This window comes from Mastigoproctus giganteus, chromosome 6, assembly GCF_048544385.1.
Source record: "Mastigoproctus giganteus isolate SK-2022 chromosome 6, ASM4854438v1, whole genome shotgun sequence".
Classification (NCBI taxonomy): Eukaryota; Metazoa; Arthropoda; class Arachnida; order Uropygi; family Thelyphonidae; genus Mastigoproctus; species Mastigoproctus giganteus.
The window spans coordinates 190,880,664-190,907,028 of NC_143580.1; the positions used below are offsets into that span (position 1 = coordinate 190,880,664).

A 26,365-nucleotide genomic window follows, 5' to 3' on the forward strand; every position below is an offset into this window, starting at 1 on the left:
AGCACACGCTTCTTGATTAGACCGGGGTTCGAGCCCGTGACCACCAAATACGGAGGATGCGGAAAGGTCAGGGAATGACCACCACATATCCCTGAAGCAATATGGCTTTAATTGCTAATGCTCCTAAAATCAAAATAACAACAACAACTTCAATCGTGAGTGTTTTTGAAAGATTTTCACAGTACATTAAATTCCTTATTATCAGAATGGCATTCTTAGAGTTTCCTATATGTTCATGTATTTTAACTGTCTCAATTTCTCGAGATGTTGCATTTGATTATAAATAACTTCCATGTGAGGCATTATCTGATGGAAAAGTTCTAACCAGAACTTGAATTTTTCATTACTCAAGGTGAACAAAATTGCAGTTGCTTCTGAAATCGTCTTATCTGAGTTTGCTGTCTCTTGTAGTTCCTCCATGCACTTTTTTTAAGGATTCAAAATTTTCATGAACGCTGTTCACAGTGCGTATATCGAAGTTCCATCTTGTAGGGGAAGTTCGAGCAATGCGGCTGTCCATATGCTTTCTGAGAACAGAGAGAGACGCTGTGGTAATCTCGAGAAAAATGTTGGTATCAACACGAAGTTCGAAAAGAATATTCTTGAATCTTGGGTACTACTTGCTGCATTTCTCATTCAGTTGGTGTGCATAGCAGTGAATAAAATGTGCATTTTTGTACACTTCTTTTATTTTAGCCTGAACTTCCCCTTTCTTGCCTTTCATCACACTTGCACCATCAAATGTCTGAGCGATCAGTTTTTGAGTATTTCCTTCGAGGATTATGTCTAACTGATCTAGAATGCACTTCAATATTCTGTCTGCCATTTGCTTTTCCAGAGTGAAAAAAACCTCAAAAACGCTCAAAAATGTCTCCATTCAGTTCATATCTCAGAACAATTATCATTTGTATATGTTCTGAAACATCTGTTGTGTCATCAGCTATGACAACTACGAATGAAGCTTCTTTAATTTTTCTTTTTATTTCATCCCAGCTTATTTGCAGCAAACAGTCAAGAATATCATTCTGAATAGTTTTTGAAATGCTTTTAAATGCTGCATTACTTTCTAAATAGTTCTTTAAATTGGAATCTAATGTACAGGCGAAATTTATTAATCCTCTGAATACTCCGTCTTTTTCATCATGTCCACATAAAGGAATTTCAAACTGTCCACAAAATTTAATGCAGTCTATTATTTTAGATAATACCTCATAGTTCTTGGTAAATTTTCTGTTATGTTTGCAGATCGAAAGTCTGTAGGCCTCACTGAGCTGTTCTTTAATATTTATGCTTCCTAAAAGAGATAGTGAAATCACATTAATCAATATGTTTCTTTGAACTCTCATGTTTTAGTTTTTTTCTTTCATTCTGTTTATGTTTGTAAAGCCACTTTTTGTCCACATTAAGTCACCTCTGAACAGTAAACATGGAAAACAAAACAATGCATTTTTAACTTCACAATCACAAAGCCAACTTTTCCTTTGGTACCATTCAGTTTTAAAACTGCGAATGTATTTCTTATTCCCCGTTGAGAAATTTGAATCTTTGGTGTGGGGCGAATTGTGAAAAACTAAGTTGCTGAAGTTTATTCACTGTCACGCAATTTACTTCATGGGAAAGAATGGAGGCCATGATCGAATCAAAATTTCACAAAATCATGTGTCATAGAAATAATGTTTTACTTACACATCACCTCATAATATAACTTCAACTTACCAAGTTCAAGCTCAATTTGCAATTAAGCTGTAATGACATAATTACACTGTTGAATGTTTACTAAACACTGATATTATTTAGTTACTTAATGGGAATTTGGGCGAATAACAAAAAGACACCAAAATTGTGGCTACACACCCATTATTGTCAATGATGACGTCTGCACTGTGCACTTTACAGTGACTGATTCGTTTCATCCATAAAAAATATATATTGGCAAGTTGCCAATGGCAACCAACTACCAGATATTCACTGGAATGCAAAATGTGTCACTGCTGTGTGCACAGTGAGGCCTACAGTTAATTAAACTTCAAAGTTGGAAATGATTTCATGTTTTTATTCGTTTATTATTGAAATGATTACTGGAAATAAAGGATGTGCATACTATATTGCGGGTCCTGTTAATAAAAAGACTCATTGCGTTACATTGTTTTTCACAAAATTTCATATAACTCCGTTCTGGATTATATATCTAGTTCCGTATATCTAGATTTAAATAGCTGGGGGTGCTGCGGTGCCTATGGACGAGCCGCCTCTGGGCTTCAATATATATTATTAATTTTTCTGTAATTAAAGGTTATTTTTATATATGCAGATGTCTGGATATTAATGGTAGGGCAGTGTATATAGAGGCATTACACTGTTGATATATGTATATTGATATGTTGTTATTGAAAAAAATTAATATCACCAATGAACACATAAGTGGGCAAAATTTAATTAAATTTACTGTGTTTGATTAGCAAGAATTTTACTAGGAGTGAAGCAATAATGATTCAAATGTTGGGGGGGGGGCAACAATTAGATCTGAGCGGCTGGGACTTTCAGACATATCCAGAGAGAGAGAGAGAGAGAGAAAAGGGGACCATACAACAAAATGTGTGCTATATAAATTAGTTAACAGTCATTTGAATTTAGTCTGTTTTGTTCAGCTAGTTTTATTTTAATATCACTGTTGTAGAGGAGGCAAAATACTTGATGTAGCAGTTACAGGTGGAGTAAACTTATACTCAGTAGTCATATTTTCTGCAGAAGTCCTCATGGGTAGCACAGTGGATTACTGCTCTCTATTTCCAAGCATGGCTTCAATTTTCACTACCTGCCAAAGTTGAGAAATATTTCCTGTTGGGATGGGAGAAACTCCTGGGCATTTTTTTATATTGTGGACAAGTTAATCTTTGGTGAGTGTATTAATACACAGATCCTACAAAACTAAACTGCAAAGTATATACATTTTGCACACAGTATACCAATAGCTATAAGTGAGAGTTGGGTTGCACACTTAGAATAATAGATTTACAAATATATAAATGAATTCTCTGTTTAATCCTTTCAGAAGTATATATGCTGTCTACTTCTTCATGTGTGGTGTTGGGGGGCAATGTACATATAGCTATTGGAATTACAGGGAAAATCTTTAAATGGTGGCTGCAGCATGGAAGGTTGAAGGTTGTAATTAATAGTTACTCTTCAGATTGGACTCATGTAAGTAGTAGTGTTTACCAAGGACTTGTACTGGGATCACTGTTGTATTTCATTTTCTTAAATGATGTTGAAGAAGGGAGGGGAGTGGAAAACAGTTTATTCACTGATTTCCAAAAGTTAAGTTACAGCTGACATAGTTCAACTTGATATAAAAGAACTAAACATTTTTGGTAGTATTAAGGCTCACAGAAGCAGGTTCCCCACCATCCCAGGAAAGCTATTTGTAAATGGCTAATCCCTGGTCTTGTGATTAGCTCCATTAAATGACAACACAGTTACATGCTGATGAGATTTGATATTGAATCAGTGTTCACCAGCACCCCCCCCCCTTCCTTAAAAGGCAGCTAAACTTTGCTTGGCCTAATTTAAATCCTTCCAGTTCTCTCCCCCCCTCCCAACTATTTCTGATATTCGAAAACTTATGGATCTTCAGTAGAGCATATTTCTAGTTTCAAACAGCATTTCAGTAAACATGAAACCTCTGTTATCCCCACCCCCATACTGTGGGTCTTACACATGTGGACAGCATACCATATGGGAAAAAAAAAAAAAAAAGTTGACATGATAATCATGCTTTCCTGATTGTCCAAGATCCTAATGTTGAGTGTTCTCTGTAGAAGTGGAGCAAGATCATTTTATCCCTCTTAGATGTCTCCATCAGAAACACTTTCATCCACACCTCCATATGCTGATAATTCATGAAAGCTAGAGCTATTTGAAGGACTCTGTCTTCTCTCCCCCCCCAAAATCTTGCTACATGAGAGGGGAAAAGACTGATTACCATAATGTTCCTTACATTGTCTAGTTCTAGACAGTATAAAGAACATCTTAATAACAGCTATCCCTCCCCTTCTACATATCAGTCTACCACATTTCCCAGTTTTAGGGAAAGAATATCAAACTTGGTTAACAGAAAATTGAATTCTTAGTAATTCATCCCTCCCCAACAGAAACTAGAGATTCTATTTATGAGGTCACTTGCCATGTGGAAATTCATATATAGAAAGTACTATAGCATTAGCTGAAAGTCTGCCATAAAGGATACTTGAAATAATGTGGCTTTCCATTCCATTCTATTTCAGAAAGCCATTCCTTTGATTTAAAAAAAAAGTCCCAACATCAAAGTGATACATCACATCTTTGATGAATGGAATTTTTAAGAAGCATTCCAAATCAAGTTAAACTGCTCTTACCATATTAACAGAAATAAAAAAATTCACCATTACTCCCCACTAGTTTCCACTTTTACTTCATAAATTACAATTCTCCTCTCATCCCAACACCTCCATGGCTTAAGTATCACTGAAGTGGTACTGTTGTACTTATGTCATTAGCATTAGTAGTAGCATTGATGCAAGAAAGCAAGCTTATATAGCATCAACCAAAAAAAAAAAAAAACACTTCCCATTTCACTTAACCATTTGCTCCAAAAAGGATGTCCAGTACTTCCTTGAATTTATTTAAACTATCAACTTCCACAACGACAAATAGAAGTTTGTACCAGAAATCAACCACAATCTGCAACTGCCTTTCTTCAATTTCAATTTATGTCCCCTCAAGTACATAATCTGAGCAAGAGAAAAAATCCCATCAGCACTGAGCTTGCTCAAACCATTCAAAGCCTTAAACATCTCAAACCAATCACCTTACAGGTGCCTACTCTCCAGGTGCTGTAATTTCCAAAAATTAAGCCTTTCCTGATAAGAGCAACTCTTTGTTCCCCTCATCAATCTTGTTGCCCTTTTCTGTACTCATTCCAGCAGCTGTACATCCTTCATAAAATGAAGCTTCCATACTATTATTACTACTACTACTTAGCCACATGGTGCAAGGAAGCCTGAGGCTTATGCTGCACCAGCCAAAAAAAAATTCCTGAGTTACCCTGAGAGAGAGAGAGAGAGAGAGAGAAGTAGAAGGGAATCACTAAGAAAGAGAAGAATAATGATATCCAGCTCAGGACCCTAGGTGTGCCAAGACCATACTCACCAGATGTGAGCCCCTGGGGTGAAATATATGCAAGGTATGGCCTTACCATTGCCATATACAAAGGGATAATCACCCCCTTATCCCTGCTAGCAAAATTCCAGTATATTATTTACAAGACCCCCCCCCCCCATGAACTGATCTGGCAGCCTGTCTGCACAATATTCATTTGGTTTGCTCAGCTACCTGCACAGGACCATCTATAATAAGTGGACCAATCTGATTCATCCCCCTTCCTTCTAGAGTTTACATAAGTAAAAAAGTATTTGCTCTTTTTCTTAACCTCCTTTGTGACTTGATTACAGACTAGGTTATATCTACCCTAGGCTTCTGTGTTGCCTGATAATTTTTTTTGCATCGCATGCATTTTTATTCTCTACTACGAGTCTCATTAGTTCATCTGACATCCATTTAGGACTAAGTCTTGAACAGCATTTCTTAGTTGGTAGGAAGAGCTTAGTAGCTACTAAGATTAATTACTTGACTGCTTCCCATTTAGAATTTCTGTTGGAAACATCATCATTTGGTCCCACTGCATAGAATTTAAAAAATGTCTGCAACGACCATAGTCACCTTTGATTTTAAAGCAAAATCCTTCTCTTTACTCCTGATGGTAGCTACATCTTTTAGTAAATACCACATCGGTACATTGTGATCACTGCCACCTAGTGGTTCCTTTATTTGATTTACAAATAATCATTGCTGATAATCAGATCCAGAGTATTACTCTGTCTGGTTGCCTCTCAAAGATGCTGCTATAGAAAACAGTCATCCAATAAATCCACAAAAGTGTTGCTAGTGTGCAAGTGACCACCTCAAGTTCCAGTCAATATCTGGGAAGTTAAAATTGCCCATTATAAGACATTTTGATTTACTGGCCCACTATTTCTCTGTACAGCTGTTCACTGTACTCATCAGAGTCATTTGTCCTATAACACACTCCTACCCTCAATTTTGCTTTCTCAGTGCTTATGTCACACCAAACTGACTTGACATTGCACTGTCGTCCACTCATGTCAACTGGATGCACTCTTCTCTTCCTATCCCCTCTGTACACATTGTACTCCTCAAATTCTGCATTCCTTATATCTGTGTGACAACATCTCTGATATCCCAATATCCATCTTTGATGTCTTGACCAGCACTTCAAATTCATTAAATTTATTACTATACTCCTAACCCTGGTGTGCATGCAAGTACACATGCATCTGTTCTTACTATTAGTTACCATAACAGAGCCCATGTGTTTACTTGTTCCATGATGACTCCCAGTACCTTGCTTTCCAGGCTGCTGCTCATTCCAATAGAAGCAATGCAAGAATCACTTTCACCTGCAGCTACTGTTATTCTATTAGTCTGTGAATCCTTACAAGCTAGCAGTTTTCTGACCCGCCTACACTGCCTCGATAGCATCAGTAAAACTTCTCACACCCTTTCTATTTAAGTGTATCCCATCCCTGTAAAAGCAGTCTCTCCTGTTGACAAGCACAGACCACACTGTGAAAGGCTCATTGGGTAGAATTTTTCTCAATCTCTCCAGGAACAAATTGATTGACAATGCTCTCATCATCTACTCTTCCTCTCGTATCCTGGCAGAATTGCAGATACTTTCAATGTTAACCCTAACTTACGCCTGTTTTAAACAGTGACCTGTACTTGCTAAGTAAATCTGCAGATCTCCTACTCTTAATGTCTTAGTGCCAGCATATCAACTTTTGTGCCCTTAAAAGATGTTATCTGATTTACAATGTCATCAACTTTTGCTCCTGGTAAACACCTATCCTTTTTGCACAATATATTTCCTGTTTCCCTGACAATATATTCACCAACAACAACTAGCTCCCTGTGGGACCAGTACATTCTGCCTTGGGGATTGCCGTTGTTTTGCCTGATGATGAAGTGCAAGCTGTGGTGTTGATGTGGGCAGCTGAGAGCTTTATGGGCCCCCAATTTAAATCCTCCGAGGGTATCCACCCTTTTTTTCGAATCCTTTCATGAAGGCCCATAACAATGCTTAGTTGACACCTAACAATTGCACACTTTACATCGAGTTCACACAAAGACCCTTGGTAATACATGTCCCATTCCTGATTGCTCTGTAAACATCAAACAAACAATACATTTCATAAGCCTATGATTCAGAAGACAACCATTCCCTCGGTTCTCCCCTGAGCCAAAGCACTCGCACTACCTTGTTCCTTTTGCTTTGCTGCTCTGGTCTGAGGCATGATTTTGGTTAATTTTCGATATAATTAAAAATACTGCAATAAACTTAGATCCTAATGCATTAATGACACTATACACTTGTTCTGCTATTGAATTTACAGTATATGTATTTTGTATCTCCTATCAAGTTACATTTGTAAATTCTAAATAGATAATAAATTTAACTACTACCACCAACCTACATGATTCATGAAGTTGCTTTAAATCAGGAAGTAAAGCTTCTGCCCAATAAAAAAAACAATTGTGACCTGCATCACAGCCAACCACAGCTTAGTTTGTTGCAATTACATTGTAAAAATCAGACCATTTGCAAAAGCCATAGGGAATGCTGAGGAAATTCTTTATGGAAGTGGAGCATGCTTCTTTGCTATTACAGAAAGAAGCTCAACTCCCCCCACCTGCAACAGGCAGTCTGAAACTTACATCATGTTATGTTTCACAGTTTAATTTTCAAGTTACAATACTGTTGTACAGTGGCGGACAAAAAAACTGCATCACTTGTGAATTTTGCACTGCACTGTGGGTTGCAGAAATGTTCGAAATGCATTTGTTAGATGGGATATATATCTCTGCGAATGAAATCCAATAAAAAGACTCCAACTCATATACCTAATTGCCATAAATATCATCCCAAAGAGCAAAATGCATAATTAATGGAAATATGAGAAATCATATAAATGACAATCATGACAACCAGTCATACATTTTATTGAATTTATGTTAGTAAATTAATAAGAGGAGTTTACCTCAATATAGTACGTAGAACACTTCCGTATGATACCCTCCAGAAATTAAAACGGAAAAAACGAAAAAATCGACAACTTATCGGTACATTAAAGTAAAATATAAATAATTAAATAATCAATTTAACACAATTCAAAATCAATTTAAAAAAATTAAAATTCAAATTAACGCAATTAAAAGAATCTAACGAAAATATTCAAAACGATTTTCCTTCCTGAAGCTGACAATGCTTTTCGACCGACTGTCGTGATCACAGGAATGAAAATTACCGAATCAGGCTAAACCTGCAACTTAAATAGTGATTATATGTCTTCGCGCATGCGCGTAAAGGTCCACGCATCGGAGATCAAATATGGCCGCCGAACATTAACAGAATTCTCGTGTAATTTAATTTCAACGGTTTCTGCAATTAATAGTCGCGTATAATTACGTTGAACGTTAAGTATTTTGGCCTCGTTAAATAAAAAATGTTCTTTTAATTGCATTAATTTGAATTTTAATTCAAATTAACGCATTTGAATTTTAATTCAAATTAACGTATGTTCTTTTGTGTTAATTTGAATTTTTTTAAATTGATTTTGAATTGTGTTAAATTGATTATTTAATTATTTATATTTTACTTTAATGTACCGGTAAGTTGTCGGTTTTTTCCGTTTTAATTTCTGGAGGGTATCATACGGAAGTGTTCTGCGTACTATATTGAGGTAAACTCCTCTTATTAATTTGCTAATATTATTATCAACGTAGAACATATTGAGTATTACAGCTCTGATTCATACTATCTAATTGAATTTATGTGTACAAACTGAAATGAAAAGTTAACGTAATAGTATTATGTACTGTAAATCTGCAAAATAAGTCCTCTATTTTGTTGTTCCTCCTCGAGCTGCAATTACAGCCTTGCAACGATCTGGCACAGAGTTAATCAACTTCTGGATATACGGTTGCACAATTTCGTGATACCATACCCTTACAAAGCTCTCTTGCAGCTGGATCTTACTTGTTGGCTTCTTCTGAGCAATTTTAGCAATTTTCAATAGGGTTCCAATTTGGACTGTTGCTGGCCCAGTCCAACACTAATGCCAGCATTTCTGAGGTACTGACTGCATCTTAAGTGAGAAAAACGAGGGAAAACATTGGTGAGCATGTTTTAAGCCTTGTGAGACAAGAAGGTAAACTCATTGTTAAATCTAAATAGCATAAAACTTACCAATTTTGCTGTGTGGCAAGGTGCTGAGTCCTGTTGAAAAATGCAGTTTTGGACATCGGTGTGGTGATCACTAATAACGGGTTTCAGGCACTCCTCCAAGACAGCAGTGTAGGTTTCTGCATTCACCGTTCCGTTAATAAACTTAATTTGCCCCACCCCTTTGCTTGTTATACAGACCATCGGCCCGGCGGGGAACTTTACAGTCGGTGTTATGCAGTCAGGATGGTATGCCTCCGATTTTCGACTGCTGACATATCGCTTCCTATCTGAGCCATGCAGGTTGAATTTCGTTTTGTCAGAAAAGATGATGGTGTCGCATTGCTCTTTTGTCCATGAAACATGCATTTTAGCCCAAGCAAGTTGCTTCTTTCTCATTTGTTGGGTCAATAAAAGCTTCTTGTTGGGCTGATAGGCATGCAGACTACATTCTGAAAGCCATCTTTGCATAGTTCGTGCACTTGTTTTGACACCAGAGGCCATCTCAAAATCCAGTTTTAGATCAGGAGCACTAGCATGGTGATTACAAAGGCGTAGCCGTTTTAAATATCGACCTTGGGAAGGCGAGGTCACTCTCTTATGGCCTGATCCAGGTCTTCTCGTCACATCACTGGTTTCAAGCTTTAATTTCAGCACCCAGGATACTGTTGACTGTTCGCAGCCTATTTTATCAGCGATAGCACATATAGAAAGCCCTTCCTGGGACAGAGCAACAGCTACACTTTTTTTTCTTGGTGTCAACTGAACATATGGATCCATGCTTACACCTCTGCAAAACAGGATACTAATGAGCGTGTATACCCTTCCAGTGCCATATTTATAGAAACAGCTGATGCAATACCTTTGCTTTGCAACAAACAAAATGACTGTAATCAAATATCTTATACGTTTCACTACAAATGTTACTTTTTTTTTTTTTAAGGTGATGCAATTTTTGTGTCTGCCACTGTAATAATTAACAAAACTGAATAAGAAATGCATACAGAATATTTTTTTTTTTTTTTTTTTAATTTCCTTGAATGCTGCTGTTTGAAGTGAAGGTTCTCTTCAGTCATAAAAACTGTTAAGCACTCCAGAACATGGAAAGGAGTCACCATCCCACTTCAGTCATAGTTTGGTGGGAATTCTACAGCAGCCTTACTGAAGTACTTTGTCAAACTGCCAAGACAGCTGTACTAAGATGTTCTAGAAAAGGTAGTGAAGCTCTTGAATGAAATTACATTTGACAAACAGCACTAGTCATTCCCAGCAGGATTCTGCTACTAATCAAAAGACAGAAAACAAAGCCACAGTGGCTCTCAAGCACAATTTCTGAAGTAATTATGGTGTCGATTTTATCCCTATGTTAGCCTGGCCTATAGCAGACAAAATTCCTATTAATACATTTGCTGCCACCTATATTTGAGAGGCCATTCATGTGCCTTAAATTTTAAATGTTAAGAAATAACATTTCAAAATCCTCAACATTCTGATAATTCACAAATGAAAAATAATCAAAAAGTAATTGTCTAGAATTCATAGCTAAAAGCAAACTCTTACTTTTGGGCTGAGTGCTGTAAATCAGAACAAAACTGAAAAGTTTAGTCTATGTATATAAACTAATCTCAACACAAGCAAAAAATAAAAATGTGTATCAAACTATAAACAAAGACGAATTGTTGATGCTAATAGCCCAGAGTTCCATCAGTGTGCTAACAGAATCAAATAGTTCACTACGTGTGCCTGTACTTTTTGACCATTTATACATGCTAAACAGCCTCTAAAAAGTTGCCCATGGCCAGCTTCCCCATGTTTGTGCATGTTTTGTTGAAGGCAAGTCAATTATAATTATGTAAGCAACTAAGCATGGTATGTCAATAAATTTTTTCTCATGTAAATATGTTGTCATAATATTTAATTAAAAAAAAAAAAAGTAATTGCCCTCAAGTACTGGATCTGATCTTGTTTCTTTGGTTGTTTTGAGAGTAATTTTTAATGGGCTAAGCTATAATTTCTCTTTTTGTATGTAAATAAGCTTATTTAATTAAATACCTATTTCCTGGCCCCCTCAAAAAAATTGATAAAAATGCAGTCTCACCTAAAAGAAAATTTATTAGTATAAAACCCTGCTATTTTAAGTAAAATCAAAAAACATTATTTCTGACTGAGAAGGCTACAGATGAAACGGTATTAACACCATTTTTTTTAATAAACACACAATCCCTGAAATAAAAAGTTTTGTAAAAATTAATTCTACATAATTGGAAAAGACATTCCCATTCCTTTACATGCTTTTTCTATGCATAAAAGCAGCTTTTTAATGTCATGAGTATAAATATGTCCAATATTGCCAATCCTGAATGTATTAGCATCAGTAACTTTGCCTGGATATATCACCTGATCTGCAAGACAAATAAATGGAGAAGTTGACTTCTTTAAGCACAATTCCAATAAAACAGCAAGCACGTGTGCAGGGTGTTTCAGTTTAAAAAGATGCTAGTGTCTACTCACATATTTAGGCTTTTTAGACTATTTGTTATATTTGTATTGAAATTTTTGAATTTGATATTAAAATTGAACTAAATAGTACCATTTAGGTTTTACAATTTCTAAATTAAAATTTTGCACAATAAACTGCTTTATCCTCAACAGGAAAGGTGATTCCCATCCTTGGTTTAGTCTTAAAAACATCACTGCACTTCTGCGATGAGTGAAGTACATTTTATTTGAAGAATGAAAAAAAATAATAGTAACACAATGGTCATAGCATGTGGAGACATGACACAAACTGCCAGTCGTGTGTACTGAAGAGTGAACATATATAAATGGTGCATAAGTGGGTACTACTCTTATGAGAGTTTTTGTTTCAAATTGTTACTTTGAGTTGGGAAAAAAAAAGGCTGACAGACACTTTTGGCATGTTATTTTCTTATTTTTCTGTGCAATTGTACAAAAATAAGTATATAAAAAAAAAATTAAGTTTATAGTATTTTGTATTTATATTTTTCAGCACTGGTAGTAACATACTTATGGATCACCCTGTAGAACCATCTTCCTCCCCCCTTTAAAATAAAATTGGTTTACGTTCATTTCAAAAATATGGCAATAAGAAATACTAGACTAAACCAGACTAAACCAATGACAGAGTAATTTCCCATTGAGAAAAAAGCAAATTAGGCAAAATTTTAATTCAGAAATAAAATCTGAATAATAATACTTAATCCAATTTTAACATCAAATTAAAACTTTTGCCCAAATATGACAAAAAAAGGTACAGACAACAGAGAGCCTAAACCAAAAAAATAAGATGAGATAGACTCTGTCCCCTTTTAATTGAAACATCTATATAGTGCAAACTTTTTTTAATTTATCAATTTTACTTAGGAATACTGCACTTTGAATATTATGACAATACAATCTTTTTAATATTTGTAGAAATTGAGAAGATAAGTCCTCCCACACCCCCTCCCAACCAATGTCTGGTTTACAAGATTAAAAAAGATGGTATTTTCCTAATATAAAAAATATCTTTCACCACCTGTACCCACAACTCAAACTTTTTTTCATTTAAAAAACAATTTAGAAAAAGACTTTTGTAGACTATTTATCCTTTCTTCCATCACAAATCAACTATACTATTAATATTGCTGTATCAATAAAGAAATGAAGTTGGTATGCACTGGTACTCAAAACTTAACAAAATCCTTATATTATATTGTGACAAAATATTTGTCACAAATGTGATAAATAAAACAAGGTTTTTTATTAAAATACAGCCATAGGATTCTTTATCCGTACACTATGCTTTGAACATCAGCTGACCTAGGATTTTATTGTCTGGATAATCTGCTAGACATCAACTGATTATGATTACTTCATGTTGAGTCAAAGTTTTGTTCATAAAAATGGTCCTGCTTTCAAGAGCATTTCCAAAGCTCCATCAGAAAGAGAAGATCCGAACATCCTCCCACACCCAATATTACTAAAATACCAGTGGTGACAGGATAATTTGTGATATTTCAAGCTTCTTGTGCACTTGCCAGTTCCCCAAGCAAGGACAACTGTACATAAGTTTTCCTTACCCTTAGCAATATCAAGGAATACCAGAAACTTGTCCACAAAAAAATTCAAATTTGAAAATGATGAACTGCCAAATCAAGAAATTTGAGCTACATCTGCATTTATAAGAACAATTTTCAGTAGGAAGTTCTGCACCATGTAGTCATTTGCAGCAATAAAGTATTTCCTCATTTAACAAAAGAAGACCATGACTTTTGTAGAAGAAATGCCTAAGGTGAAATCAGAATCATCATTCTTGGCTAGTCTGCTGTGGTGATCAACTTCCAAAACAGAAGTTATTGTTGTTATTTGGTATTTTAGGAGCATTAGCAACTAAGGCCATATTGCTCTGGGATATGCGGTGGTCATTCCCTGACCTTTCCGTATCTTCCGTATTTGGTGGTGACGGGCTCGAACCCCAGTCTAATCAAGAAGCGTGTGCTACACACTGCTGCTCCTTCCCATCTGGCTACGGAGGCGCCAAAAACAGAAGTGGAAGATTCAAAAACTGTTGGCATAACATTTAATTTTTTTTTTATTCCCGCCAGAAGAAAACATGAATAGACTTTTTGTACAAGTGAAGATAACATGCCTGGAGTTGTCAGCTTGCTTTGACCTGTTCTTGAGGAGTTCCTTAATTTGGCTTCTTTTGGATAATGGAAGAATAGAATCTCTTGTGAATTTTCAATAGTATTTCTGAATACAAGAATTCCTGTAGATCCTTCATGCTCTGAAGCAAGTTACTGTGCTGTGAAATTTCTAAGAAGCCGTGTGGCAGATAATAGTAATCTTGTATGGAGATGACACAAGGAATGAAACAAAATCTACCTAACCCCATGAAAAAAACCAGCACAACCTATTATAACATGAAAATTAGGTAACCAGATAAAAACAGCCTGCTTATAACCATTTTCATTAAACAGATCTTTAGATGATTCTAAATGATAACTATTTTTTAGGAACATAAAGAAAGAAAACTGTTGGAAGACACAAAATTCGTGCTATATACATGTGGTTTGTAAAGATAAAGGATAAATTCATTCTCCTTCACAAGATGGATGTGAGTAACCCTTATTACAGAAAGCAAAGAGTAATAAATATAGCGGTGTCCACTTTTGATGACATACAAAAGTTTTGTTATTAAAGTGATGTATTAAAACTGGGCACTATGTATAAGGTATTGTACATTTTATGCAACAAAAATACACAGAAATAAATAGTGCAGTCATTTTAATTGCATGATCTCTCACTAATGAAAATTAGCAGCTCAAGGTGTAAGGTAGGATTGGGTTTTTCTCCGGCAGATAGTTTTCTTATGTCCTCTTGTGATCTTATTCAGAGATTTGGACTAAATGCTTAGATATTCCTTGTGATATTCTACAGGGCATACAAAACTCTTCATGGGGCAGGTCAGCCCTGCAAAGTTTACATTTCCAGTTTAGAGCAATGAACACACTATATTCACAGAACATTTCAATATGAACTGGATTCAGGGTAAGCACCAACTTGAATTGGCACCTCCATATGAAAAGCATCCTGAATGCTCCTAAACACATCTTCAGCCTGGTGGTAATCAACCATCTCTAATGCCAGCCCTGACTAGACTATCCCCACTATACATGATGAAGTGGTGATATTTCATCCAGATTTACCTTTCTGAGTGGTTATTATATTAATCATATACTATTGCAGAGATCTTCTCATGACATTGTGAAAATTCTTAACTGTCACTATTGCTTGAATTTTAGAGTATTAATAAGTTTAAAATCATATAATTCAAAATTAAAAAATAAATAAATAAAATAAAAAGCTACATACCCATATCAAATAAACTGTTGTAAAATATTTCAAAATCAAAATTTTTATCTTTTGGATACAAATAAGAAGTAATTATATAGTTTTTCTGATTATTTTCAATATATTCTGTAAACCCAAATTTCTGCATTCCCTCTCTGAGAATAGAACGATTTGTATGATACCTAACAAATAAATAGGACAGAATAACCGATTAGAACAGAATAACAGATTCATTTATGCATATTATAGTATATTTTCATTTTCTGGTTTAAAAAAAGGTAAAAAAAATTTAAATTCTAGAAAGGGGAAACATCAAATTGTTTTTATATCTGGAAAGGGAAAGTTATAAACTGCCATTAAATGGTAGTTTATAACTTTCCAATAAGAGAAGTAAAATTAAGTCATAAAATGAATAAATTTTAAATATTAAAAATCCTTTGATTTGCACAACTTATTATAACATGTAAATCAAGTAATGATTACTCTGCCTGCCTTATTTTTATTGAATGTGACTTTAGTGATAACTGTTTTTCAGGAACATAAAGGATGAAAACTGTTGAAAAACATAAAATTTATGCTACATACATACATGTAGTTTGTAAATGAAGGATAAATGCATTTTTCTTCACAAGGTGGATATGAGTGACCCTTATTACAGAAAGCAAAGAGTAAACCTTGGTTGATTTCATATCAATCATCTAAGGCAGGGGTTCGCAGTAAAAATTCTGTAATGGCATCTGCTTAGATTTACATAGCTATATTATTATAAACTACAAAATATAACTAATAATAAACAATAAAGTAAAATAAAATTAAATAAAAAGTAAAAATTGCCAAAGAAAGAAACCACATCTCCCATAATTCCTAATAATTAATGTACTATCTTACAGTATATCATGTTAAATAAATGTTTTCCATACTAAAATTTTTTTTTCATTCTCAAGGATCATTGTTATGTATAGGTACTTTTCTTTTTTTTTAGAACCTATGGTACTTAGTATCGTGAATGGGTTGAAAAGTTGAAAGAAAATACTTGTTTACATTAAACTTGAACTTCGGTAGATTGTAATTTTCAGGAAATATGTATGAAGGAAGATGGTTATAGAAAACAGAAACTGAATGAATAAATGAGTAAGAAGAAAAGTTGGTTCTGTGAGTTGGAACTTGGACAGCAAAATGATGTTGACTGGTTGCGGCACGTGTTCGGACTGCTTTGAATGAGAGAGCAGGAATTATAGTAGCCAATTCAGAAGAACAGTGCCATGCAAATATCTATAGAAAAGGCATGCAACAGAAACAGAAAGTCTATGAGACAGAGACTGGAGAGAGACTGTTAGAGATGAGACATCAATTAGCCTAACTGCCCTCTTTTGAATGGAATCTAGAAGCCTAAGAGAAGTTTTGGGGGCACCGCCCCAGATGCAGAAACAATATTCCATGGTAGGGTGGATTTGCAATTTCTACAGAGTCAACAACTGTTTTGAAGAAAGGTAACGCAGAGAGCAAAAGAGAAAACCCAGTTTATTAGATGCAGAGGAAGCAATATTTGTAATGTGCTTTATGCCAAGAGAGATTAGAAGTCGGGGTAATCCCCAAGATCTTGCCTAGAAATTGGAGCGTCATCGAAGATAAGCATAGGAGCAGAAGAATCATTTTTGCGAGATATAAAACAGGACTGAAATTAAGTTATCTTTGCCCCACTGGAGAATAATCTGGAGATCAGCATTTAAGGATTTGGCAGTGGATACTTGAGAAATTGAAGCTGTTTGAGCATTAGCATTAGCAGAGGCAAATGATGCAAGAAAGCAAGCTTATTCAGCATCAGCCAAAAAAAAAAAAAAGAAAACAACCACTACTCCCATTTCACCCCTCCGTTCGTTCGAAATACCTGTCCAGCTGAGCCTTAAATTTATTTAGGCTATCAACTTCAACAACAAGCGATGGGAGTCTATTCCACAAACCAACTGCCCGCTGGCTAAAGGCAAATTTCCGCACATCTATCCGGCATCCGTCCTTCCTCAATTTGAATTTATGCCCTCTCAGGTGATTATTCTGAGCAAGAGGAAGAATCCCATCGGCATTGAGCATGCTCAAGCCATTCAAAGCCTTATACAACTCTATCAGATCACCTCGCCGATGCCTAGTCTCCAGGCTCTGTAATTTGCAAAACTTAAGCCTTTCTTCGTAAGAGCAACCCTTTGTTCCATTCACCAATCTTGTTGCCCTTTTCTGTACTCGTTCCAGCAGCTCTACATCCTTCCTGAAATGAGGCCTCCAGACCTGTATACAGTACTCAAGGTGTGGCCTGACCAATGCCTTATACAAGGGAATAATCACATCCCTGTCCCTGCTTGAAAAATTCCTGTATATCATTGACAAGACACCATGAGCTACTCTTGCAGCTCGTCTGCACTGCTCAGAGAACTTCATATCTGCCTGCACAATTACCCCCAGGTCCTTTTCATTCTCTACCACTGTCAGCGTAGTACCACAGAGTTGATACGTTGATCTGGGGTTACTGTTTCCCATATGTAGTACTTTACATTTGTCAATGTTAAACTTCATTTGCCACCTCTCAGCCCATCTGCTCACCCTTTCCAGATCCTGTTGCAGCAGCATAGTATCAGTAGTGTCCTTAACAACCCTGCCAACCTTGGTATCATCTGCAAACTTGGACATTAAGCCTGATACACCATCATCAATATCATTTATAAATACAGAAAACAACAATGGACCCAACACTGAACCCTGAGGAACTCCACTAATAACATTAGTCCACGTTGAGCAGTGTCCATTGATTACCACTCTCTGTCTTCTGCCACTCAACCATCCCTTTATCCATAGCAGCAATTTGCCTCCAATGCCACACTTCTCCAATTTGTGCAGCAGTCTTCCATGCGCAACAGTATCAAAAGCCTTTCTAAGATCCAAATATATAATATCAAAGTTATTCCCTGCATCCAGTTCTTTTGTGACTACATCATAGTATCCAATCAAATTGGTCAGACAAGACCTGCCTTTAACAAAACCATGCTGTGTCTGAGCTATAACTGAATTCTTGTCCAGATGATCCTGCAGTGCTTCTTTAACCAGTGCCTCCATTAATTTTCCTGGAACCGAAGTTAAACTAACAGGTCTATAATTACTTGTGTCAGCCTTTGATCCTCCTTTGTGAATTGGGGTTACATTTGCACATCTCCAGTCCATGGGTACCTCCCCTGAGTCCAAAGAAGCTCTCATAATTATGGTTAGGGGTTTGCTTACTTCCTTTGCTGCCTCCTTTAATATAACTGGATAGATCCCATCCACCCCGGGTGCCTTTTTTATGTTTATCCTCAACAATTTCTCCTCCACTTTCCTCTCAGTTATTAGAAAATAATCTAGCCCACTGCCAATGTTTACTTCACCTACGACATTCCCCTTCCTGAATAACTCCTCATGTGTGAATGTAGATGCAAAATACTCGTTTAGATTGTTAGCCACCTGAGCTGGATCCTCAACTGTTGAACCATCAACATCGAGTGGACCAATCTGATTCATCCCTTTCCTTCTTGAGTTTAAATAGGTAAAGAACTCTTTTCTGTTTTTCTTTGCATCCTTTGCCAAGGATTTCTCATAATCTGCCTTTGCCTGCCTAATCTCCTTTGTGACTTGGTTACAGACCAACTTATATCTATCATAGGCTTCCATGTCACCCATTAATTTGTATGTATCCCATGCATTTTTCTTCTCTGCCATATGTCTCATTAGTTCATCTGACAACCATTTAGGCCTGAACCTTGAACAATATTTCTTGGTTGGTATGTAAAGCCTGGTAGCTTCCAAGATTAGTTCCTTGAATGCTTCCCATTTTGAATTTGCTTTTGGTAACATCATCAGTTGGTCCCACTGTATAGAATTTAAATACTGTCTCAGACCATCATAGTCGCCTTTACGAAAGCAAAAACCCTTCCCTTTACCTCTGATGGTAGTTACCTCCTTGAGTAAATCCCACTTCAGCACACTGTGATCACTGCCACCCAGTGGTTCCTTTATCTGCAGATTCCTAATGCATGAAGAATCACTACTGATAATCAGATCAAGAGTATTACTCCCTCTAGTTGCCTCCTGAACATGCTGGTGTAGAAAACAATCATCCAATAAATCCACAAAAGCCCTGCTGGTGTGTGAGTGACCAACCCACAAATTCCAGTCAATATCTGGGAAATTAAAATCTCCCATTATAAGACTCTCTGATTTACTGGCCCATTCTATTTCCCTATACAGTATCTTATTATACTCATCAGGCCTATAGCACACTCCTACTCTCAATTTTGATTTACCTATGCTTATGTCACACCAAACTGACTCGACACTGCCCTGTCCATCAATGTCGACTGGCTTCACTTCCTTGGATTTTATGTGTCTTTTAACTAATAGCATAACCCCTCCTCCCCTCCTGTCCTTTCTATACACATTGTACTCCCCAAATTCCAGTTCTGCATTCCTTATATCTGTGTGACACCACGTCTCTGATATCCCAACAATATCTGCCTTTGATGTTTTGAGCAATACCTCAAATTCATCAAATTTATTTACTAAACTCCTAGCATTGGTGTACACGCAAGTATACATGCACCTTTTTCTATTCTTAGCTACCCTAACACAACCCATGTGTTTACTTGTATCACAATGACTTCCAGCAGTCTCTGAAATATCCTGCATCTTGTTTTTCAGGCTTCTGCTCATTCCAATAGAAGCAGTGTAAGAATCTCAAACAGGGCAAGGTTTCTCAAACCGGAAGGTGGAATGCTATCATCAGCAAAACTATGGACAGGATTTCCAGTCAATTAAAGAAAGTCATTAATATACGAGAGGAAAAGTGGGAGAAAACTGAACCTTGGGGAACACCAGCATTAGTGGACAAGTTAGAAGACAGAGAGCCGTCTACTATCACCTGCAGTGAGTGGTTAGAGAGAAAACTGGATACCCCATTACAAAGAACAGCTGGCAAATCATTGGATGGAAGCTTATTTAGAAGACCTTTATGCCAAACATAACCAAAAGCCTTTGAAATGTTAAGAGATATGGCTTGAGTTTCACCAAACTTTTCCATTGAATTTGTCTATAGATGGGTAACATAAGCCAGAATATCACCAGTGGAACAACACTGACAGAATCCATACTGGCGATTGTTGATCAGATGGAAAGTTTCTAGGTAGTTTAAGAGTTGAAGTTAATTGATTTCTCCATCACTTTAGAAACAGTACAAGTAATTGCAATGGGACAATAATTGGATGGGAGGGATTTGTCAACCTTTTTAGGAACTGGCTGGATATGAGCAAATTTCCAAGCAGAAGGAAAAACTCCTTTGGAATAAGAAAGTGAAAAAAGGCGGCAAAGAACAGGAGTAAGTTCAGGAGCATAAGTTTTGAGAACAAGTGGAGAAATACCATCAGGACCTGGAGCTTTCTTAGCATCGAGATTCGTCAAAAGGATTTTGATGGAAGACTGCAGGGGGCATTGAATGGAGTGTGCTGGGAATGGTTTGAGGCGATTTACCAAGATCATCAATACATGAGTTGGAAGAAAAATAGGATGCTAGCAGGTCCGCTTTATCTTTGGCAGATGTGGCAACCGAACCATCTGGTTTTGTCAGAGGTGGGAACAGAGATGGGCTAAAATTGCAGCCAATAGCTTTGGCAAGAGACCAGAATGCTAAGCTATCACCTGGACTAAAAGCAAGTTTTCTACTCTTAGCCTGTTCGAAATCTAGTTTGGACTTATAACTACTTTACAAAGTATAAATAATACTTAATAATAAAAATTATTATTACGCAATGTCGCTTATAAAAACATAGTACTGGAAATATTTTATAATAAAAATTCAGAAATATATGATTTCAGAGAATATAGGCTTAGTGGTTCACATTAAAAATATTATGTTGAAAAGAGTTTCCGATAAAAAATATTACATTGAAAGGGGTTCGGAAGACAAAAAAGGTTGGAAACTGATGATCTAAGGCATACTCTGAAAAAAGTTACCGAATCCCTACAGATAACGCCTCCATAGCCAGATGGGAAGGAGCAGAAGCGCGTAGCACACACTTCTTGATTAGACCGGGGTTCGAGCCCGTCACCACCAAATACGGAGGATGCGGAAAGGTCAGGGAATGACCACCGCATATCCTGGAGCAATATGGCCTTAGTTGCCAATGCTCCTAAAAACCAAATAACAAACAACAGATAACAGATAACAAAAACTTAGATAGATACAGAATACAGATAAATATCAGAAAGGAATCTGCTAAGGCAACCTATTTCCATGATATATAATTTGGAATGCATTTTACATGAAAAACATTTTCATCATATTTAATATAACTGAAACATTAGGATGCTATATAACCTTGAACTTTCACAACATAATTTCTTCTCAGGCATATGGTGGCAGAGAGAAAATTAATGTAACAGAGCAATAAAAAATAGACGTTCAAAATATCAACTTCAGCAAAGTATGTAAATACCTGTATCATACTATCAATTCAAACCATCCTGTTGGAAGTGAAATGTAAATAGAGACTCAGACATTCAAAGTGACCACTACTACTGGCTCAAACACATGCTGCAAGGGAGATATAGATGCAGATAAACTATTCAGGTGATGGAAAGAGCAACATAGAAGCAAAAATAAAAAATTGCTTTCACTTTTTACATGCTACACTTAAGAGTGTGGCAACCAATAGAAATTTCTGCTTGAACATATTATATGCTCTAGCATAAGGGTCACCAACTAGCTGTCCACAATTTTTCACAGACTGCAAGTGCTCTGAACTTAAGTCAGTAATTTGTACATAAAGTAATTATTTTAGTTTTGTATTTTTGTAAAGTGTCTTAATTTGACATGTAACATTTAAAAAACTGATCATACATTGTACTGAATGCTTTCTTCATGTTACTGATAGCATAAAACTACTGGAATATACATAATTTTATCATTAAATGAACAACTATCAAATGAACAAAAACCAAAAATCTTACTACTGCCCTATTATGCAGCCTAGCTACATATACATTAGAAAACTAGTACCTCAGAAGCATAATATTAGTTGGTGGCATGAGGTACATACTGTATGTAGATCTGCCATGATTCTGAGTATGCTGTCAGCATACACAGATGCAAATTACCACTGCTCTAGCATAGAAAGCTGTTCGGATTTTTATAATACTACAATATACATAATTCAGTGATATCACTGAGTGTATATATATACACTGTCTAGTCAAAACATTATGACCATTTACCTAATAGTGAGTATGTCCTCTTCTTGATCTATTATGGCAAGACTATAAAGCCTCTGAACATTGAAGGAGGTATGTGTACCACATCGCTAGGATTTTATCTCATATATTTAGATTGCATCCTACATAGATCTGCAATAATCCATCATGAAGTCTAAACACCAGATCTGTCTATTCGTGTAATCCCAGAGATTTTCTATGGAATTCATATCAGGCAAATTCAGCAGCCAAGGTAGCACCTGAAATTCATTTTCATGTTTGGTGAACCACACTTGAACAATATCAGCAATGTGACAGGGCACATTATCCTGTTGGAACACATCTGCGCCATCTAGAAAGATAGCCACAATGGATAGGTAGTTTTTAGCATTCCAAGTGCAGACTGGGAGTATGAGGGCTCCAAGAGATACCCAAGAAAACATCCTCCGTACCAAAACATTGTCACCACCTGCCTGTTTATTTTTTTGAACCAGGACATTGGAGTGATTCCTTTCTGTAGTTTGTTGCCCTTCATTTACCATCCACACAACATAGCAAGAAACATGATTCATCAGAAAAGGCAACTTTTTCCAGCCTTCAATGGTCTGATGCAAACTTTAAGTGGCATTGGCATTGGGTTGCAGTATGGGCCTTCAGAGTAAGCCATACCTTGACCAGGCCCATACAAAAGAAGGTTCGTTAGATTGTGATCTTAGAAACACTGCTGGTCATGAAACACTCCTGGTTAAATCCATGGTAAACCGTTCTACCATTTTCCATCTATTGGCTCACATAAGGTGTAGGACAAGGTAGGAAGTTCAACACAACCATCAATGAGGTGTGGGCACCTGCCACTGGCCCAGCAACTGCTGCTCTGCCAATATTCATCCTCACTTGGGCCACCTTAACTACAGCACTCCCCAAATAGCCCACAAGATTTGCTCTTTCTGTAATACTCTTCAACAAGTACCTGACAATCATCTCTTTTTCAAATCTCTTACCCATGTCAATCATGTACTTCATAGGGACCACATGCCACAAAACTGCAGCATCACATTTACCAGATAAATCGGGAAGGAACCTATTACTAAAACATGGGTATGGTCATAACATTTTTATCAGAGAATGTAAATATAAGGGGTGTATCTTTTCTTAATTGTCATCATCTGAATCTTCTGTGAATTTTTTCTCGAAATACTCGCCTTTGAACTTGACACACTTTCGCCACCATTGTACCAACGCATTAAATGCTTCTTGCAAGCCATTTTTCAAAAGACTGCGGAGTGTTTCCATTGTGGCTCTGCAAGCATCGTTGTGTCGGATGCTAAACGCTTGCCTTTCAGAACTTTCTTCAGATGTGGAAATAGGAAGAAATCACATGGGGCTGAATAAGGTAGATGTGGCAGAACCTTGGCACCTATGGCAGCGATCACTGCCTGCACAACATTAGCCATATGGGGCCTGGCATCGTCTTGAAGGAGAAACCACTTCACACCAGAAAGTTCAGTCCCACCTGAATATGGCCATAATACAAGGACACTCATTACCACATGCTTCATTCATCTCTTTAATTGTTTCCAAGCCATTTAAGCCCTCTCTGACACAATAACAAATCGCACATTGCTGTTCAAGCTGTATGTCTTACATGATACTTGCTTCAAAACGATCATCAGTAACCTGCAGCTAAAAAAACTCTTCACGCAACACTAGCTCAACAAGTACTGGAATGTGTGCACACAGTTTGCTCAGTAGCGATCAGAGAGAGCGCCTGTAGTGGCAGTTATGTAAAATTCACGTGGTAAACATAAAATTTTGCACCAGGCCACGAATTAAATAATCATCCCTCGTAATACATATATATATATAACAATAATAATAAATGTAAACAATACATTCAACATAATACAAAAAATTGTAATACATATATATATATATATAACAATAATAATAAGTGTAAACAATACATTAAACATAATACAAAAAATTAACAATAGCAGCACTTTACAGTGCTGCTATTGTTAATTTTAATAAGTGGGTCAATCTGCAGTTGCCATAAAAGTTTGGGAAACCAGACTACTAATGTGGAATAGAGTATGGCTTTTATCAAAATTGATTCATAACTCTGGAAAATTTACTGAAGGGAGAGCATTATACTATAACTTATAATGTCAACATTTCTTTATTGCTTTGTTGGAACACATTTCATAATCTTTCAGTAATTGTGCACATTACTATAAGAAGCTCTCTACAATATTAAATTTCAAAAATCAAGCACGATGTAAGGCCCAGTGTTGGTGGGTTTACAAGGTTCTACTATATTACATTATGATCTAATATTATATATTTAAATTATTTCTTTCATTTGTGTACTCTGCATTCCTTTAATTATAAAATGCATATTTTTAGTACTGTAAATTAAATATGAGTGATCTAAACACTGTTCAATGTTATTTTTCAATTATGAAAAATTTGGTTCCTTGCATAAGAGATTTTCCTCACTAAAACATTTTCTGCAAACATTCCCTTTAAATATCTCTTAAATGGGTTTCACTATAACTTAGAAGAATTTAATTTTTAAAATACATTGAACTATTGAAAAAAAGATATGAGAATTCTTTTAATATGTTTATTTACCTGCTTGCCCTTCCTTCTACACCACCTTCCTTATCCAGTTCAAGTAGAGACTGGTGAAATGCTTGAAGTGCATGGGTTGGAGGTGTAAATCTAAACTGTTTTGTCTTTTCCATGTATTCATATTGATCAAACAAATCTAAACTCAAGCTCATGCTGTTGTCTATAACAGATATGAAGTAAAAAATACATATATATACAAAAATAATTTAACATGATATATAAATTAGCTTGATAAACACTTTAATATTAGTTTAATTAACATTGGATTTGTCATTCTAATATTAAATAATCAAAAAACAATAAAAGAATCTATGAGAGATAAAAGAATCAAGAAAAGCATAATGGAAATTAGCAAAACTACATTTATTCAGTTTAATTAATTTCTGTTATTTTTTTTTATATTATGGATAAATGAAAAGTCCTGTGTTTAAAATAAATTAAGAATCTTCAGCTTAAGGAAACTTAAGTGGCAGTCATCATTGCATATCAATATGCAATGATGACTACCACTACCTGGGATTTATTCAAAGAAATAACTACAATCATGGGTAAAGGGAAGGAGTTTTGTTTTCACAAAGGTGATTATAATGGGTTAGCATTTTTTAATTGTTAAAAAATGTAAATGCTAAATGGGAAGTGTTCAGAGAGGTAATCTTAGCAGCTACTAAGGCATTTTATACTAATTAAAAAATACTGTTCAAGATTTAGATAAAAATCTGTATCAGATGAGCTTAGAAGCAAAGAAAAAAAAATGTGTGGGATAATTATAACTTAGTAAGGGTTACAAAGTCCAATAATAAGTAAAAACTAGTGTGTAATCAAGTTACTCATGGGGTTAGGCATGCTACGAAAAGTCTGGCTAAGCACATAAAGAAAGCTGTATGGAATTCTTTGCATATGTTAACACCGGAAGGAAAGGGAAATGATGAATCCACGTTGGACCACTGAATCTGAATGGTATGACTAATAATGATCCTTTACAGATTGCTGAAAATTTTACTGAATAAATATTCTGCATCAACATTCACACATGAATTTTTTAAAGAAGTTAGCAGAAGCCTATTATATATTGACTTGGAGTTAAATAATTTTATAATACAGTCGATTCCGGTTATTTGGGACACATCGGGACTAGTGCATTTTGGCCCAATTAAGCGGCTGCACCAATTATTCGAAGTTTCACTTAATACAGTAATTAAAAATACAATGTACCCCCCCCTTTACAAATAGTTCACTGTACAATCAAATCACGTTACGACGAACTCACCATAGTAA

General features: G+C 35.9%; 2 protein-coding genes across 6 annotated transcripts in view; one reads left to right on the forward strand and one right to left on the reverse strand.

Moving 5' to 3' along the window:
* LOC150084832 (2-oxoadipate dehydrogenase complex component E1) overlaps nucleotides 1-26,365 on the forward strand; it is a 608,625-nt gene that overhangs the window by 554,527 nt on the left and 27,733 nt on the right. The window lies entirely within an intron of this gene.
* Nucleotides 11,507-26,365, reverse strand: part of Agxt (Alanine-glyoxylate aminotransferase) — an 81,545-nt gene continuing 66,686 nt past the window's right edge. Inside the window, exons 6-8 of one of the 2 annotated variants that reach the window (XM_090376639.1) lie at nucleotides 25,091-25,250; nucleotides 15,218-15,378; nucleotides 11,507-11,742 (exon numbers count right to left, since the gene is read on the reverse strand). In XM_090376639.1, the coding sequence (XP_090232765.1) occupies nucleotides 11,594-11,742; nucleotides 15,218-15,378; nucleotides 25,091-25,250 (470 nt within the window). In that variant the 3' untranslated portion in view covers nucleotides 11,507-11,593. The remainder of the gene's footprint in view (nucleotides 11,743-15,217; nucleotides 15,379-25,090; nucleotides 25,251-26,365) is intronic. The other variant, XM_090376640.1, reaches the window with a different exon arrangement.